Genomic DNA, 19,998 nt, shown 5'->3' on the forward strand with positions numbered 1-19,998 from the left:
AAACCCCCCCTGGCTACGCCCCTAAATTGGTGTGATGTAGTGTCGTGTTGGTGTGTAATAGAGGCTTGTCGGTGTGCTGTAATTTCAAGTGACCTAGTTAAACTCGGGTGTGGCGTGTAGTGTAAAGCTGTGCGAGCCGCTCCTATACGAACCCCTGGGAACACATACATGCATGGGTAGTTAGCCCATTAGTGCATGTAACAGGTAGTTCAGGCCGACACTCGCACAGGCATATAATCATGTGGTCGTGTTGGTGATACGTTAAAGAAAAAAATACATGGATTAGGAAACCTCTGGCCGCCTTAAGGACCGAACTATTGCGTCCCGACATAGCTCGGTCTAAGTTAGACTAAGCGAGTATTGCTGTTCACTATCGTCTTAGGAAAAAAAAACACACACACACAAACACACACACACACACACACACAAATATATATATGTGTGTGTGCGTGTGTGTGTGTGTGTGTGTGCGTGTGTGTGTGTGTGTGTGCGTGTGTGTGTGTGTGTGTGTGTGTGTGTGTGGGTATGTGGGTGCGTGTGTGTATAATTTTTAACATTTACTATAACTTAAGCCATAGTGTGTGTGTGTGTGTGTTTGTGTGTGTATAATTTTTAACATTAACTATAACTTAAGCCATAGTTTGAATAATAAAAGATAAACATTTTATAAGGTTTTTGCATTCTAAATGTGTAAAATATGTGGTTTTATTTAAAATAATTATTAGCCCTTCTACAAGTAATAATATTTTTACGTTTTTATTCTAAGATTTGAGTAATGAAACTTATGTTTTGTTGGTTATTCTGTGGTGTAGCTTGGTTTGTGTTTGTGGTTTGTGTGGTCTTGGTATTTTAATGGCTTATCTGGAAAATTAGTGTATTAAAATGAAAACAGTTTATTAGTTGTTTTTGAACATCTACAGAAACTTTTGTTTTGTACGTAGGTAACGTTTGTAGTGCTTATTGAAAGAGATCACGCCTAAAGATGTAAGTTTATTTGTAATAGGTAATGTAACCGGTCGGTAATCCTTTGAATTATTTTATGTTTTAATATAGTTTCTAACCCATGTTAAATTTTTCAGGGCTAGAAATAAACGAGAAGTTAATAACGCCAAAAGCGATTCTGATTCTGATGCCGGTGATAAAGAGAACAAAAAAGAAAAGACTCGTGATAAGAAGAAAAAAGCAGCTTCTTCCTCTAGTAGTAGCAGCAGAAGGTATATACACGATATCTAATATAATAGGGATTAGAAGTAATCTTGTTTGGTTATGCCTGGGAAATGATAATATTCTAGTATACAATAAAATACCAAAGATATGTTACGCACAGTATCGTGTTATATAGACTACGTTAATTTCTATTTTGGCGTCTGATAAAAAAAAAAGCTTTCCTTTACTTTTGTGATTTGATTCATTTAATTAATTTGTAAAGTATTTATACATGGGGTGTATCTACATTACTATGTCAAGTGGGGTATTTCATTAATAATGAAAATGGTCTGGATAGGTATAAAGTGGTATTTACTGCAATTTTAAAATCCTCGAAAGTAAATATACTGATGTAAGTTTGTTTGTGTTGTAATAGCATAGCTGAAACCTTTTTCCACGAGGGATTGTCTTTATTGTTATTGCTGCCCTACTCTTTTATTTATGTCTAGCTACAACTTGATCCTGTGGTTCTCCTGAGATCCTTAGGAATATAACATAGCTGAGACTTTTTTTTAAGATAGGGACTTTATTATTAGTACGTTATGACAGTGGCCAAGAGTTTTTTTGTACCCACATTTGTTTTCTGTTTTAAGTGAATGTTATAAATAATTTTTTAATATCCACTTGAAGTATGAAACAAATTAGGTGGAAAGAGTCTGGGCTAAGGCTGTAACATATATCGACATTAAAGCCCCTCTCTTTTTGAAACTGTCTTGGATACACTTTATTTCTATGTTGCAACTGTTATCAAGTGCACATTAAGGGGGCGTCAGCAATCGGGGGTTCTCTCGTGGAAAAAATTCTCGGGGAAATATTTACTTGGGCGGTATTTCCGAAAAAAAAATGTTAAAAATCCGAAAATACCTTTATTTTATGCTCTTCAACTTCCTCTTTACATTAAAATCGGCGGAGATTAGAAATTCCAAATACTTTAGGAGATATCGAATTTTTAAATTTCTTCTTATATAGTTGAGCGGTATTTGCGAAAAAAAATGTTAAAAATCCGAAAATACCTTTATTATATGCTCTTCAAATTTCTCTTTTCATTAAAAGCGGCGGAGATTAGAAATTCCAAATACTTTAGGAGATATAGAATTTTTAAATTTCAGCACAAAACCAGCGCATTCCTGTGGCGTGCGTGCACCATTGTTTCTTGTTTACGTACGAGTATCTATTTTTTTATTGGATAATGATGTCACGTGATTGTTCGTGATAGGCCAGAATTCAAATGAACTAATACGTGATTATTTAGTTCAATTATTGTTTAAAACGGTGTTTAATTACCGCCTCCAACTTAGGTGAGTTTTTAACGTTTCTAATTTTAAAGTCTTATTTGTTATTTTGATATTGTTGCGCAAGTAATAAGTAACAAAAAAATTTATGTGAGTTGTTACTGTACATCCTTTGTTACGGGTTCGTTAGGTAAGGTCAGTTACATTATAAATAATTTAAAACTAAAGAATAATTAAAATTAATTCACATTATTTTTAATATCACCTTAGTTTGAAAGTATTTATAATGTAACTGACCTGACCTAATCGACCATTTTAGTTTACTGTTCACCCTCTGTCCGGGTTTGTTTGGCCAGGTCAGTTACATTATAAATATTTTAAAACTAAACAGCCATTAAAATTAATTCACAAAATAATTTTTAATGTCGGCTTTGTTTGAAAGTATTAATAATGTAACTGACCTGACCTAATCAACCATTTTATTAATTACGCATTCACGATTCACGTATTCACGTACACACGGCAAAATAACGAAAATGGCGCCGCTCGAATGGTTCCACAGGTCTTGTATTGCAAAATTAAAAAATTCGATATCTCCTAAAGTATTTGGAATTTCTTATCTCCGCCGCTTTTAATGAAAAGAGGAAGTTGAAGAGCATATGATAAAGGTATTTTCGGATTTTTAACATTTATTTTCGGAAATATCGCTCAACTACATATGATGAAAATTAAAAATTCGATATCTCCTAAAGTATTTGGAATTTCTTACCTCCGCCACTTTTAATGTAAAGAGGAAGTTGAAGACCATAAAATAAAGGTATTTTCAGATTTTTAACATTTTTTTTCGGAAATACCGCCCAAGTAAATATTTACCAATTCTCGTATACACTATTATAGCACAACATAAATTTATGTCACTGTCTGTGGCTGCGTTCTGTACAGACTACCTAAATGAACCAGTCTTTAAGTTGAAATCTTAAAAACACATGTTAGATTACTTACAAAACTATTTTCTTATAATACCACACTTACAAAAGTAGTAGCTAATCAGATACAAGTCAGAAGCCTACTTTTAACAAATACTTTTCAATATGCCCCATTACTTTCCCTCATGTAACTTTGGTGGGTTAAAAGCACAACATAGATACTTAAATACAACTACCTATGCTTAAATTAAATGGTAAATTAAATTTGAAGTTCAATATATCTTATGGGTAAATATGTAGTTTACGGATTATCGTCAAAAAAATTTTTAAAAATCTGAAATAACTCTTTATATGCTCTTTTACGTCCTCTTATCATTACAGCCTGCGGAGATAAGAAATTCCAATTACTTTTGGAGATATCGCCGTTATTATTTTGCAATACAAGACATATGTAATCATTCGACCTTCGCCATTTTATATTTTGCCGTGTGTGCGTGAATGCCTAACAGGCATTCCATAGTAACGGGTGTTACGTCCGGACAACAAAAAAAGTCAATATTAAATAAACTAAAAATGTTAAGAAATCATTTAACATACCTGTTAATAGCACTTTGCAAAATGAATATAAGTATTGCTGTAGAAGCAGTTTATTAGCATATCAAATGCAAAATAAAGTATGGAAAAAATGGTAACGGGTGTTACAGCAAATGGACATCTTACTTTAGATCAGAGTGATTAATCTCAAAACTCTGTGAACTGAAATTAAAAAAAAATTGGAAAAAAATTATGAATCCAAGCCAAGCTTATAGGCTTCACACTGATGTCAAGAAGTTGTTTGTAGACAAACTATTAACCAATCCATTAGTAAAATAATAAAGTAACGGGTGTTACAAGGTTAGTAACGGGTGTTACACATCCTAAGTACCCATGGATATTGTCCAAATTGTAGGTCCAAGATGACAAAATAATGAAATAAAAGTAAGGTGTAACTTGTCTATTTGCTAAAAAATATGTTTAATTTCAAAATAAGCATATATATATATTTACTTTTAGTTCTCACAGCTTAAAATAAATATATTTATATACATCTACTCATTTTTTTAAACATAACTTATATCTAATAATTTCCAAATTTCAACATCATTGTTTCATTGTGTATGTATACTGTTTGGTTGGTTGGGTTATTTACTAATTAAGTACTTAAATTAAATGAACACATATAATATCCTCCTAATTAAATTTTTCATTAGCCTAATTCACAAGATTTCTGAAATATCACTGACGACTTGCTCAAGTTTCCATTAAAAATTACACTATAGCAAAACGGAACTATAAACTGACTTATTACTACAAGTAAATGTCTACCTAAACTCTTTCAAACACATCTACTTTTTTTTTAAATTTGTACAGAATTGTGAAAATACCCTTTGGCTGTACGTTTGGGTTTGGTAATTTACTAATTACTTGATTGAAATGTACATATGTAATGTTTCCATCATCAGCAATAAAGACAGTTTTGTCTGGTCCACAAGATTTCAAAAACATCACTGACAAACACTTTTCATCATCTACGCTTCCTTGAGAAACTGCAGCATATCTATATACCGTTCCTTCTGAATTATTGTGACCTCGCAAGCTTGGAACATTTATTAGAAAAAACATACCAGACTGTATATCTCCTGGGCTAGCAATAGGAAAAGTTTCTATATTCTGGCAACTTTCAGGATTGTCCTCACTGTCTGAATCTGAGTACACATCATTGTAATGGAGACGACACCCAATCTCTGTCAACACAGATACAGATGGTTCAAAATCAGATTCATCAATTTCAGCTCTAATCGTAACTTTTGGCATCAAACTTGATGAGGTCTTCCCAACTAGAATGTTATTAAAATCGTACACCCTGAAGTGATGACTTGCTTGTATTTGTGGAATTGGAAAAACACTTTTCCAGTAGTTATTTAGTACAGTTTCATTCTGTAACACCTCTGTCTTGTCAACATAAAAACTTTCTATTCCAGTAACTTTCCTGTTTACGTGATCATGGAATGAAATCTAGCAGTTTCAATGTGAATTCTTCTGTCTCCTTTTACTGTCATCCACACATGTCGTTTGACTGTAGATATTATATTAAAGTGTTCCCAGCAAAATAAACTAAGAGGTATTAAGGACTACAGACAAGACATGAAAAAGAAGTTTCATGTTACTACCTAGTTTTTACATGCTTTATATTAGCTTCACCTGTATGTTTGTCTGTCCGTCTGTAACTCTTTCGACTAAGTTTTCTTTTCTTGCAAAGCACATACTTTTACCAGTTTCAATTGTTCCTTCCTCTGTGCTAGCCTTTCAGCTTGCTTAACTATTTTTACATGCTTTATATTATTACATGCTTTATATTAGCTTCACCTGTATGTTTGGCTGTCCGTCTGTAACTCTTTCGACTAAGTTTTCTTTTCTTGTAAAGCACATACTTTTACCAGTTTCAATTGTTCCTTCCTCTGTGCTAGCCTTTCAGCTTGCTTAACTATTTTTACATGCTTTATATTAGCTTCACCTGTATGTTTGTCTGTCCGTCTGTAACTCTTTCAACTAAGAGTGAGTGGCTCATGACTGTAAAATGTCCCACCAATTTCATTACGTTCGTTAGCCGAGCGGTCTAAGGCGCGCGACTTCTGTGACGTCAGCTTTCGGATTCAGCAATCGTGGGTTCTACTTCCGGTCACACCGAAAAAAAAATGTTTTTTTACATGCTTTTGTGCTTTATATTAGCTTCACCTGTATGTTTGTCTGTCCGTCTGTAACTCTTTCGACTAAGAGTGAGTGGCTCATCACCATAAAATGTCCCACCAATTTCAATGCGTTTGTTAGCCGAGCGGAGTCGGCCTCCGTAGCGCAGTCGACGGCCCACCGGGCTACGGTGCGGGGGCTCCGGGTTCGAATCCCGGGTAAGACATGGGTGTAATTTGTATTGTCTTACTAACAACCTTCAACCAACACTACTATTCCACAATGACTCGGGGTGACTTAAAAACTACCACATTAAGGGGGGGGAGATTGTTGGCACACTGGTGACTGTCAAAACTTGCCAGTGTGCCATCCATCTTTAAAAAAAAAAAAAAAAAAAAGTGGTCTAAGGCGCGCGACTTCTGTGACGTCAGCGTTCGGATATAGCGATCGTGGGTTCTACTCACGGCCACGCCGAAAAAAAAAAGTTTTTTTTTCCGGTAAATTCTAAGATTATATCCATACATCTAACTGTAAATGATTCGGAGAGACTTTACCATTTCTTTGTGACGTTGCAACTCCAAATAGTTATCTCAGATGGTAATAGGTAGTGTCGGTAACTCATTTCCCTATGATAATTATACATAAATATAGTTTAAAAAACTAAAAAAACATGCTTTTAAAGAATATCAAACTAAAAAGTTAAAAATAAATATAGTTTAAAAAACTAAAAAAAACATGCTTTTAAAGAATATCAAACTAAAAAGTTAAAAATAAATATAGTTTAAAAAACTAAGGAAACATGCTTTTAAAGATTATCAAACTAAAAAGTAAAAAATAATTTTAAAATTTAATTTCTGACAATAGTATATAAACAATACTAGTATAAATGAGAAAAAAGCATGGGGCGCTTAATATACAAAAAATATGGCACAAAGCGCCTCAAGCTTTTTTCTCATTTATAGGTACTAGTATTGCTTATATACTATTGTCAGAAATTAAATTTTAAAACTATTTTTTACTTTTTAGTTTGATAATCTTTAAAAGCATGTCTCCTTAGTTTTTTAAACTATATTTATAATTTAAACACACAACTTTGGCATACACAGCCAGGAGAGTGTTACACTTTCTTTTACACATATTACTTAAAATAATCCAAGGTAAGCTACTTTACTATAATTACATTTATAATTTAAATAGCTTGTGAAAGTTTGAGGCAGTTATTGTTGGACAGTTTGGCAGGTAAAATTCCAACTAACCATTTAAAACAAGAATTGGTTTCATAACACATCTACAAAATTCTTTTTCGTTAAGTTTTTGTTTTCCAGTACAATAATATGGTACCTGAACAATTTCTGTACACAAAATCAACATGTTAATAGCGCTTGTAACACCCGTTACCAATGCTACGTAACACCCGTTACCAATGCTACGTAACACCCGTTACCATATTTTTACTCCTTAAATTTCAATATTAATATTTTCTTTGGTAATCAAAATGCTACTGAGAGACATGACCTCACATTTGTTAGACATTAATTTTATAAGTGTTATGGTTTAGTTATTATGTAAACTTTTATATGTTTTTGGTAACGGGTGTTACACAGATGATATCAAAATAAACTTAAGCTATATTGAAGCAATTTTAATTATCTTACTATTATTGAGAATGCTGCAGTAAAGTATAAACTTTCAACAAGGTCACTGCACTAAAATCAAAGGCATCAACTGATTATCAATATTAAAAACAATATTGCCAACTTAATGAACAATTTTACTCTTGATTCCCCACACAGATAGACAAAGTTAAACTGTAGAAAACAAAAGAAATAATTAATGAATCATAATAATTTTTTTGGACAATGGACTGTGAAACTTTTTTCTACAGTAACTTATTACGTGAATAAACATTGTTTATAATTTCTTTAAATTTTTTGCACTTAGGCTCATTTTGGTATGGAATGGCCCCTAAATAACAGAAATTTTCCATTTGGTAAGGTTAGTTACATAATAAATACTTCAAAATAAACTGAAATTAAAAATAATATCAATTAATATTACTTGTTGTATAGTTTTAAGTATTTATAATGTAACTGACCTCACCTAACAAAACGGGACAAAGGTATATTAGGTCAGGTCAGCTACATTATAAATACTTTGAAACTGAACGAACATTAAAAATAATAAAATTAATTTTAATGGTTGTATAGTTTTAAAGTATATTTATAATGTAGCTGACCTGACCTATTAAACCTGGACAAAGGATGAACAGTAGGAACTCACGTAATTTTCTTTTTACTTATTACTTGCGCAACAAAAAATAAAACATTAAAATTTGAAATGTTAAAAACTCACCTAAGTTAGAGGTGGTTACAATTCCTTTGCCAAAAGTAGAAAATGATGTAGTCGTTAACCTACGTCGCGAAAAAAAAAATCATACTCGTAAACAAGCAACAATTGTGAGGGCCGCATGAGGTCGCAGGATGAAAATTAAAAAATTCGATATCTCCTAAAGTATTTGGAATTTCTTATCTCCGCAGGCTGTAATGAAAAGAGGACGTAAAAGAGCATATAATGAAAGTTATTTCAGATTTAAAAAAAAAAATTTGACGATAATCCGTACACTACATATTTACCATCTTATGTTACTCAAAGGCTTTTGTCTATCAGGTAATCATGGCGTTATTGATAGTCTAACGTTAATACACCTCAACTATAAATGTTAGTTTCTCAGAATTCTGTAGGAAATTTTTAATGGGTGAATAGAAAAAACAACTTTTGGAGGTAATTATTGGACATAGCAGCTTTTTTGAACGGAAAGAAAAAATCGGAAAACATGGTTTTTACACACTACTCGTCCTTAAATTTACTCTGAAGGTATGGTTTCTTAATTCCTTCTGGTTTGTGAAAAATAACAGTTTAAAGCTTACATTACAATACCTGTGTTTTCACATTGCCGCCACAATTCATTGTTTACTGTTGATAGTGTATCTCTTTGTTTAGCACAACTGTAGCCAACTATGAAGATTAAAAAATACACTAATTCTTTCATTTCATATATTGAAGTTCATCCCTGGATCCTGAAGGCTTGATCCTATTGGCTTGATCCTGTGATACATGAGTTAACATTGGTGCAAAGGCTGAGGCACACCTTTTAATGATGAAGATTTTTGGTACAACATTGATTCAATTTGCTAATATTGAGTTGAGGTTTTTAATTCCTGATAACCTAAAGACCAAAATCTCTCATGTAATTATGGGTTAGATCAATAATTGCCGAGATAGAGCATTTGGAAACATAGGTTTAGTAGTAGTTGAGGCTAAATGTTTTCAGAGTAGTTTCCAAAGCAATTTGCAATGTCCCCTGCATCTGTCAGGATGTTTCCGTTGTTAAGTGTTAATGTTTTCTTGATAGCAATCTTTCATGAATTTTATATACGTACCAAAAATTGTGTGCTCAGATTTTATTTTGTTGTTTAAATGATGAAGACAATTTACGTCATCTCGATTTATGAGATGTTTGACAGACTTTGTAGAAGTTGAAAAGCATTTTTCATTCGATTATGTTTGTATTTTGGTCTTTCAAATAATTTATGATTGTGAGCTTTCTTCTATTTTTAGAAACATTAAGGATATTTGGGTGGATGTTTGCCAACAAAGTGTTGAATTCAGGTGACTTAAACAATGGCGTGCACATTTTTTTCACAAATTTAGAAATGGTACTCTTAAGAGACCCACGTTTTAGTACTCATTAGTAAATCCTCCACTCAAACATGTTCTGTGTGCAGAAGGAAAAAAAAAAAATCTAATTTGTTGAAAGAATTGCAGATGTAATGCTTGAGTGCTAATAAAAAAAATATATATACATATATATATATAAATTTTTGTAACAACTTATTTTTAACCTGTGTTTTAATGTTATGTTAGAAATCATGGTTTTGGTTTATGAAACATTAAATATTTATTGTAAAATTATGTAGGTGGAATAAAACAATTTCTTGATTTTGTAACATTGTGTTGTGGCTTTTGTTCTTATGAGTTTGTGATACTTGTTGTTTTGCCCCCGAAATATATTATAAATTCAACTCTTTGCACATCTTCTTGTTACCACCTCCTGAGCGCCGGAGCGACCCTGGTGAAGGTTGGCTGCAGGAGCGAGGCGGGTGTGTTGCAGCTCGTCGGGCAGCAGCTCGCGCTCGTCCAGCGCCTCCAGCTCGTCGCACAGCTCCAGCTCGGGCTCCAGCTCCCGCTCCAGCTCCTCCTCCAGCAGCTCGGGTTCCTCGTCCTCCAGCTCCGCCTCCAAGGCCCGCGTCAAGCGCAAGTCAGTGCCCCTATAGCCAACCACGCTGACCTTCGTGAACTAAAGTTTTTTTGTTAAATGGACGTAGTCATGCAAAAAAGGGAACCAACCCACATGAAACCTATTCTGAGTATTTTGAAGTTAAAGTTAATTATAAATATTGTAATTCTCGTATCTGATATCATAATGTGGGTGTTATTTTAATGGTCTAGTATAAATACTGATATAACAATAGCGACGACGGTACGATCAACCTTGTATTATTTTAAATTTATTTTCAAATAAAATATAACAAAAATTGTGGGTTGGTTCCTTTATGCATAACTACGTCCAAATATTGTGCTTTTAAGTAGAATCTCATAATATTGTTTAGCGGACAGTCTAATTCCACTCTATAATAACAATAATAGTTTGCTCATTAATGTTTCTTGTGATTCACATGAACAAAAAATTATGTACTGATCAAGATCTGAATAAATTGTAAATTATGACCAGCTAAATATGCCTCCCTTAAATTAAATTTTTTTTAGTGAATTGTAGTCAGAGTAAAAAAAGAAGAGGAAATAAAATAAATTTATTATTTAAAAAAAAAAGCATCCTATTCTGTGGGGAAATTCCCCGATTGTACAGTGTACCTGGCACAGAAATGATGAATTATTATTTTTTTAATTCTACCCTTTTATTTTTTTAACTCTCGTAACAATAGTTCATCTTATAAAAAATTGTTTCTGACAAAATTTTAGATAAAAATTATAAGATACACAATCATTTTGAATGGATTTAATAGTGTACCTACTAAGGGAGTTATGAATTTTTTTATAATTAAATTATCTCCCTCATTTTTTCAACCCCTTGCATCAATGGTTCTTCTAATCAAAAATGGTTTCAGACTAAAAGTTTTATATAAAAATTATAAGATTTACAAACAATCTGAACAAATTTGATTTTGTGCCTTTGAAGAGAGTTATTTAATTATTTATTTTTTTGTCCTCTAACCCTTGTTTCTTCAACCCCTTGTAGTTACGGTTGGTCAAATTTATTCAGACAAAGGATTTTGTTATGACTCTTCTATGAGTTATAATAGGTTCATACGCATGTGATATTTTCTATATTATAGGAATTCCAGCAATTTTTATGTTTTTTAAAAAACATTCCAAATTCTACCCCTGTGGTTGTATATTGACAATTAACAGACACAACCTAGATTTTCCACTATTAGATTTTATGTATCAGTTAGGGAGTGATTTGTGAATAATGGCAGGAGTTATCATGTACATAACATTGTGTAATACACTAATACATACATATATAGAGAGACAGAGAGAGAATGAGAGACACTCACTCATTCACTCCTCTCACTAGTTAATTTTAAAACAAAACAAAAAATTTTATCTCCCAACTTTGGCTGGTATGGTCATTCGAGACGTTAACTCAGTGCAATGCCCATGAGTGGGGCATTTGATGGTAGAGAGGGAGCCCACTCAGCCTCACTGTCAAGTTAATTTTTTTTGAAGCAAGGCTCATGGCTGCATTTTTAGTTATGTTGGAAATGACAAAGTGTTTTCTCATTAAATATTTAATTGAATGATAATCCAATAGTGGTAGTGTATTTTTAATCAAGTATTTTAAATAATATGTGAACCCTAAAAATTTCATATCCCTCTATGTGTGATATTTCCACTTGATGTGTGTGGTGGCCATGCAGCCATGTTTTTTTTTTTTAATTTCCAAGGGTAAAATAAATTGGTAACTTAACAGGAAAATTTTTTTATAAATAATTTTAAATATTGGAAAACTCGCAAGGCTCACTAACATGGGAACAGATTAGGGATTGGACGTAAAATTTAATTGTTTACTGTCTGGGAACAATAGTTAAGATAATCAGCAATTGGTTTTGTAGTAAAAAAAATTGTAAACTATTTTTGACAAGCAGTTAATTAAAATCCAAATATTTTTTTTATCATTAGAATACTTTCATGTTAAATAAAGTTATTTGGCTTAGCAATTTAAACTTTATAACAACTTTTACCTTGTTATAATTTAACAATAAAACTAACAAAAAAAGCTACAATTTATTTATTATTTATTTCTGATATTGTTTAATAAGGGAGTTGGGTTTTGTATAATGAATGACATGTCTGTTGCAAACAGGCCAGGCAGCCCCAGCCGGAGTCAAAGTAAAACACCAGAGCAGAAGAAGGCAAAGGAGAAAGAACGTGAGAAAGAGAAGGAAGAGAAGAAGCGCAAACCAGAAAAGCCAACAAAACCTAAGCCTCGTTCAAGGTTAGATACTTCAAATTGCCTAGTTTACTCTTTTGAGTTTTCCCTTTCAAAAAATTTAATTTTTCTTAATAGCTATTTACTTCCTTCACTGCCAATTTAATTGATACTTCATATTAGAGGTGGACGGGAATAGCAATTTTACTTCGGGACGGGATTCGGTCGGGAAATACATTAGATTTTCGGGATCGGGATCGAGATCGGGAGCTGGAGCGGGAGCAAGAGATAGAGCAGTAAATTGTCTCTCAGCTTGATGTACAGAAAATTATATTTACTTTTAAAATGTGCGTATTTTTAAGTTTTTTTTTTAATAAACCATCCACATTTATAGTCCTAATCACAAAAAAGGAAAAACAAACAAAAAATATAAATAAAAAATACAGTAAAACCTTATTGTTGCGACCCCATTTATTGCGACCACCTCTCTATTACAATCCGATTTCGAGGAACCGTGAAAAAATTGCCGAAAATCCGAAGAAAATCGGACAGAAAATAAGTTTCTTGTGGTGAGTACGGTAGCTTGTTACTGCGTTTCTCTTGCCGAGTGCTGTACTGTCGTAGGCAGCGCATATCTAAAAATAGATACCACTTCCTGTTTACCGCTGTCAGCGCTTGACAACCCCCATTCCATGTCACTAAGTCCGATTTGGTATATTTTCTGGCTTGAATTTGTGAACTCTTGTTGATGACTTATGCAGGATTTTTTTTTTACTTTTGGAACCAAATGTATCTGGTATATTTTGTGTATTATGACTTAATAAATAAAATACCATTAAATATTAATTACTACTAATACAACGCAGGAAAAACCCTCCGGCAGCAGCGTGTGAACATGGTAGTCGGCTCACCCTCTCCCTGTACCGTGCGCTGCTTGTACTTGTTAACAATCACGTTATCTGCTTCATTTTAATGAGGAGAGTAAAAATATATTAAAACTCAGCAAATTGATAAAAGCTTTATGTGTCCGCAAAACAGGACACAACACTGGCCCGCCAGTTGTTTTCATTCAAAACGCAGCTAAAGAACTTGCATGGATCAGGCTGAAAACATCCGGCAATACGTGTAGGTTATAAGGAATCTTGTTATGAATTGAGATGTTATGTTTTTCGAGTAGATATACACAGCGACCGACTGGATGCACGCCCGCCTCGACTTGTTTTAACTGCCGCAGCGATGTTTATTTTGACAGCTCAAGCAATTATCTTTTCCCGTGGGTTGACAGAAAAAGGCCGCTTCACCCAGCATAAAAAAAAAGCTACGCCACTTATTCTCCACACAGGAAACACACTGGCTGCCGTCTGTCTCCCCCGCATTTATCTTTCTTCTAACATTCCACGTCTCGCCTCTCGCGCGAGCAATAATATAATATAAAAATTAGTACGACGAAGGTTTTAACTATTTAAAATAATTTGTTTTCCCGAGGTATTATCCCAAAGAGAAAAATTATTTTCCTGAAGTTCTGGAATGGTTTTTTTTCCCGAATTTCGGGATCCCGTCCACCCCTACTTCATACATTCATGTTTACGTGTATAGTATTTATTATAACCAATAGCTGTATGTAATACTCCATAGAATGTTTTACACTTTCTCCATGTATGTAGAAATGTCCCAATCCTGGGATAGAGCTGAAAACAACAATGATTTGTCTCTTGTTAACAGGTCCCCATCTCCACGACGCAAGCGTAAAGAACGCTCTCCTACGCCACGGCCAGTCAAAATTCATGTGGGCCGTCTCACTCGCAACGTGACTCGTGATCATGTGTACGAGATTTTCTCTGCATATGGCATGGTGAAAGCTGTAGAGTTTTCCACCGACAGATTTCACCCCGAGATGGGGCGTGGCTTTGCCTACATCGAATACAGCAATCCAAATGAGGCAGAGAATGCCATGAAGCACATGGATGGAGGTAGAGCTTCATTCATTTTACAGCTTTTTCCATCAAATGGCATACATGATAATGTTTTGATGGGTAAAATTCATAAGATCAGTGTCTTTTAACTGATCGTCTTGCATCATTCACATATGAGACACAGTCTGGCTGACTTTGTCACATTCGAGACAGTTGTGTATCATATATGAGCAGGCAAACACACACACATATACCGTATATACTCGTGTATAGCGCGCCCTTTTTTCCCTCAAGTAAAGGAAAAAAATCAAGGATGCGCGCTATACACGGAAAAAAAAAAAAAGGGGTGGGTGGGAAGGAGGAGTGGTAGTCGTTAACTGCCGGGTGTGTTTTTTTTCTGGCCAGCCCCCACGCATACACACAAGCAACAAGGCCTCTCTTTCACAAACATACACACACACACACACACACACGCGTGCGCGCGCGAGGTGAGTCATCTAGTCGTCGGCGCCAGCTTAGCAACGGTGACGGGAGAGGTGGTGTTTAGTCCTGTCAACTGTCAAGTTACTTGATGGTTATAGTCCTGTTCCTGCCTGCCTCCCTCCCTCCCTTCTCACTCATCGTACCAGTTGTGACGATACAGCGCTTCATTATCTTTCGTCTACACAGCAGAGTTAGCTTGCCCTTGTCGTTTCAGATGGTACAGTATGCCACAAAAGTTTCGCTTTTTCAGGTGGAAGAGTATTTAATTTAAGTATTTTCCTGACACATCACCACACATCATTGTAAATAATCATTGTTTCATAAGTAATTACTTAACAGGTACCACAAAATTTTATTAAAATTTATTTATGGGGAAAAAAAATATTTTTTCTTTGGAATTTGTTCCAAAATTGTGGTGCGCGCTATACACGAGGGCGCGCTATACACGAGTAAATACGGTATATATTTTTTTTCTTAATCCATGTACTATGTTACAAAATTGCACCTAAATATTTTGTGTTAGAGGCAGTTCAGTGGTTTTCTAATTCACTTCGAATATAAAATTAACTGTAAACGTGTAGTAATTTGCAGTGTTTCGGTAAATAAATTAATTTGTAATGGTTCAGAACAAAATCAGTAGTGATATTTTATAAAGTTTGAAATGCCCCACATTCAACTCTGTTAAGACTAGTAGATAATTTTGTAATTAATGCAGTTCTATACTTATGATTTGATTTATGTTAAAAGTGGTTCGTTTCTAGAGGTATTATTCCTAATGCTATGGCAGTAATTTGATATGTTTCTGTTTAATGATTTAACTCAGCATTTTTGTGCTCTAAAATATGTACAGTGAAACCTCTATTTAACAAATCTCAAGGGACCAAAATTTGTAGTGTTTGTTGTAAAGGGGTTTGTTAAATGGAGGTTTCGCACGATAAATTTCTAGTCACCATAAAGCTTCACATAAATGGCTAGAACTGTCTTTCTGACTGTTTAATACGATATGAGGAATTAAACATGAAAAAGTACATAGAATACACTTGTTTAATGGCCAACCATTGCTTAGAAATTATCAATTCCCATCCCCAGTGCTTCCTGGCATGCCTTTGTTGATGTTTGATGCCCTAGCCTCCATTAACAAGTCAAAAAGTATCTTTTCCAAATCATCATTTTTACATACTTTCACACGTTTTCGATTTGTCCCTACCAGAGAAGCGTTGTTTTCTATCTGTTCCCGGTTGGATAATATGGTCGAAAGTGTAGACGCCGGGATGTCGAAACGTTTAGCTATATCACTTTTTTTTCCACTTTCATCAACTGCATTTAAAATTTCTAATTTTATTTTAACGTTAATCTGTCGCCGCTTTTTAGGATTAGAATTCATTTTACAGTAGTAACGTGTTGTTTTCCGTAACTACGTGTGGAAATAAATAAACAACAGTGTAAACTGAAAAAACGGAAATTGTACTACACCATAGTTAAAAATATTTGCGTGTGTGCATCTTTAACCATAGAAACGCAAAATACACTAGTTGTTCGTCTTGCCAGAGCGATGGTACGAGAGGTTTCCGCCACTAGCGCTAAATGTACCCGCCATTTTGAACAAAGTGTGGCATGTATACACGACGTGTGTTATCCATGATGCTTTGTTTATTTATTGCCTTCCGCGATGTTGCTTATTATTTTAAGGTTATACGCACGTATTTTTAAGCAGTGAATGCAAAAAAATTAGTGGATGTCTTGTAGGAGATGTTTATTTTTGCGTGTTTTTTCAATAGCGGCAGTTCGTTGTAAAGGGAATTTCACTATTTCGGAACAAATAAAATTCGGTATTTAGAGGTTAAAACAGCATTGATCTTATGGCGGTTCGGCGGGACCAAAATTTTATTTCGTTGTATGGGGTTTTTCGTTAAATAGAATATTCGTTAATGGAGGTTTTACTGTAATAATAAACTGAATAGTTTTATATAAAATTAAATAAGCTTATTTGGATTAGGAAATAAACAAAATATACAAACTCAAATTTCATGTTCTTCACATGTGTTGCTTATTCTTGACATTTGTAAGGTGCTTAACTACAGTTGGCAAAAAAAGTAACCATAAGTATAATTTGTTGATGTCATCAAGTGAGTTAAAATTTTTCATATGTTATTAATACTGATTAAAAACATTTAGCTGTGTGCTTTTTTTTACTTTTACAATTAGTGTTTTTTTCCCCTATACAATTAGATTCCATATTTCTGAAGATAATTTTATATGTTAGTCTTCTCAAAATATATGTGGGTAGATGTAGCAAAAAACTTCACATAAATAACGCTAAAACATTACGTAAATCCTGTGGAAATTTTGTCCCCGCCTGATTAGAACATCTTATGTGATCCTGAAATTTTTGCAGGCTTTCGAGATTCTGCACACCTGTAATCGTAAACGACTGAATATTCGTTTTTCGAAGTGTTAGTATTCAAAATTGAATCAAATATGAATAATAAAATATTTGTTTTGATATTCGAAAAATCAAATATCAAAATAATTGAAATGCTTGAAATAAAAATGCAATGCAGCAAGAAAGCAGTACACTCATGTCTTACAAATGTTCTCTTTTCCTTCTCAAATTGATTTAGAGTGTTTTAATGTTTTATGTATTTTGTGGCCAGAGCAACGTGCATGGGGGTTAAGGTGTTGTGTGTCTGCAGGCCAGATTGACGGCCAAGAGATCACAGCTGCCCCAGTGCTGATTCCCAAGCCTCGGCCCCCACCGGTGCGGAGGAGTCCCCCACCCGTACGCCGCCCGTTGCCTCGCTGGGGTCGCTCTCCCCCCAGGTACGTGTAGTTTGTAGCCAGACATGGAACACCAGCTCTGAACATGTTTCATAATGTGCTCAAAGTTGGAACGAAATAACAACTTCAATTTTACTTTATTTACCCAAAAATAATGCAACCCTAAACTTTGTGGTTATGAATTAAAGAAAAAGACTTTATGGAGTGGAAATCACAGTTTACATGCATAGCACTTGAAAATTATTTAAATACACCAGACCCCAGTTTTAAAACAAAATTGAGTCATTTTGGCTGTAGTTGAAAATGTGACATATTTAGTGGTTGCCCGAGGGAGTGAGAGAAGAGAGAGGAGGTGACTACCAGCAGCCGCAGTTTAGAGAAGCAGGAGAAACTGGAAGGAACCCCTCTCCCTCTTCTAAGTGTAATCCTCTCATCTGTCATGCCTGTGCCAAGGTTCAGGGAGCCCCGGACTAAGTGGCATAAGAAACGCTGTTTATGGGTAGTGCATGTAGTTTTTACATCTTTATTAACTCACTTTTGTGTCTGTCTTTACGCTCGGTACAAATTTTGCAGTTAGTTTTAAACTAACTTCCCGATGAGCTAGATATAGCTCAGAACTGGATGACAAATAGACAATATACACATATATAAGTAACAGCCTGAGGATACTGCTTTCACTGAGGTAATTTTGTTTTTTAATTTGACAATTTTTTTCCTTAACATGTAGTTGAGTACTAGGTCATTAAAGACAGTAATACAACATAGGGGAGGGATATTGGGGGAGCAGTTGGCCATCGCCTGCAGTTGGAATTCAATCCAGCATTTTAGGATGGCCAGACTGGGATTTCAACCCGGGTTCTCTGAAGAGGGAGTGCAGTGTCTTATCACTGCATCACCTTACTCCATCTTTCTACACGTGTCTGTAACCACTGTGGTGCAGTGACAAGCCACTTATGCAACAGTTAACTTCACCATGCTTTGTAAGGTGCACATCACGGCCATCACTCATTACACGTACAGAACAATTGCAGTGGGTACTGAGCTTTGAATAGTTGAAAATGTCTTGGAAATATAAATTATGTACACATTGTTGTAACCTAAATGAAACTTGTGTGGCGAGGACAGTAAAATGTATATTTCTGTCAACATGTCTTTTTATTTGATGTTAGTATGTAGATGACAAGATGAGTAATTACAACACCTGGCATAGAAATTGGCAAGTTGTGAAAGAGGCCCCATGGAACTTGTGTGAAAAGAACGAATCATTGAATCGGTACATACTGTCGTATTGTATTTACTCAATCGCTCATTCATTTCACTCATGTTCCACGGGATCTCTTTAAAAAAAAGACTCACCCTGTATTTCCAATTACATCGCCTGATTGCAAGTGGTTTCCAAAAACGTGTGGGAACAAAGATGGTACGTTTGTAACAAGAGTGTTTTAAATGGAACCGTGTGACAGCCAGCATATAAGTGATGTGTTTCGAGTTCAGGGGTTGTACGAGTGGTTACTCCTGTGGGGCAGGTATCGGCGACGCACGCCGCCGCCGCCCCGCCGCAGGACCCCGCCCCCTCGGCGACGGCCGAGGACCAGGTCGCGCTCGCGCAGTCCCGCGCGCAGACGTCGCTACAGCAGGTCCAGTTCGAGCAGCTCCCGCTGACTGCCTTGCTTCCTTCAGTCTCTATACAGTCAACAATTTTTTCAATAATTTTGTATAGGAAAAATAAACATTTAAAACACATTCATTTTAATTAGTGGCATTGCCTTATTTTATTGGGACCTCTGCATTGGAGTGTAGCTGCAACCTGTGGTATATGGTGAAACTGTAGTACGATGAAAGTCTCGCAGAATCTACTTACCCACATAATGTTTGTATGTAAACACCATCACTTAAAACTAATATAGCCAAACTGCACAATCAAATAAGCCCTCGCAGGAATAAGTTCATAAAATAAATATTCTGTGCCCATCTATTTTGGCTGTTGGGCCATCTCTGACACATATTTCTCATTTAATAAAATTTTAGCTTGTTAAATTTAGTCAACTTTTGAGCATATAATCTAAGGTTTTTTTTATTGTTTATTAGTACAAGTTGACTTATCACTAGGGACAAGATTATATGGTGAATTATGATAAAAGAAAAAACTAACACCGAAAAGTGTTTCAATTCACCTAAATGCAAGTTAATACACCATAAAGTTCCGAAATGCACTAAAA

General features: G+C 34.7%; 1 protein-coding gene across 1 annotated transcript; it reads left to right on the plus strand.

The window, feature by feature from the left end:
* Positions 1-491: 491 nt before the first annotated feature.
* Positions 492-19,522, plus strand: LOC134532824 (RNA-binding protein with serine-rich domain 1-A-like). Its single transcript, XM_063369738.1, has 7 exons — positions 492-984; positions 1,080-1,214; positions 10,263-10,409; positions 12,540-12,671; positions 14,328-14,575; positions 17,695-17,821; positions 19,306-19,522. Coding segments are annotated over exons 1-7 (927 nt in total). The 5' UTR covers positions 492-982; the 3' UTR covers positions 19,442-19,522.
* Positions 19,523-19,998: the final 476 nt, after the last annotated feature.

The sequence above is a fragment of the Bacillus rossius genome, chromosome 6 (assembly GCF_032445375.1).
Source record: "Bacillus rossius redtenbacheri isolate Brsri chromosome 6, Brsri_v3, whole genome shotgun sequence".
NCBI classification, from domain to species: Eukaryota; Metazoa; Arthropoda; class Insecta; order Phasmatodea; family Bacillidae; genus Bacillus; species Bacillus rossius.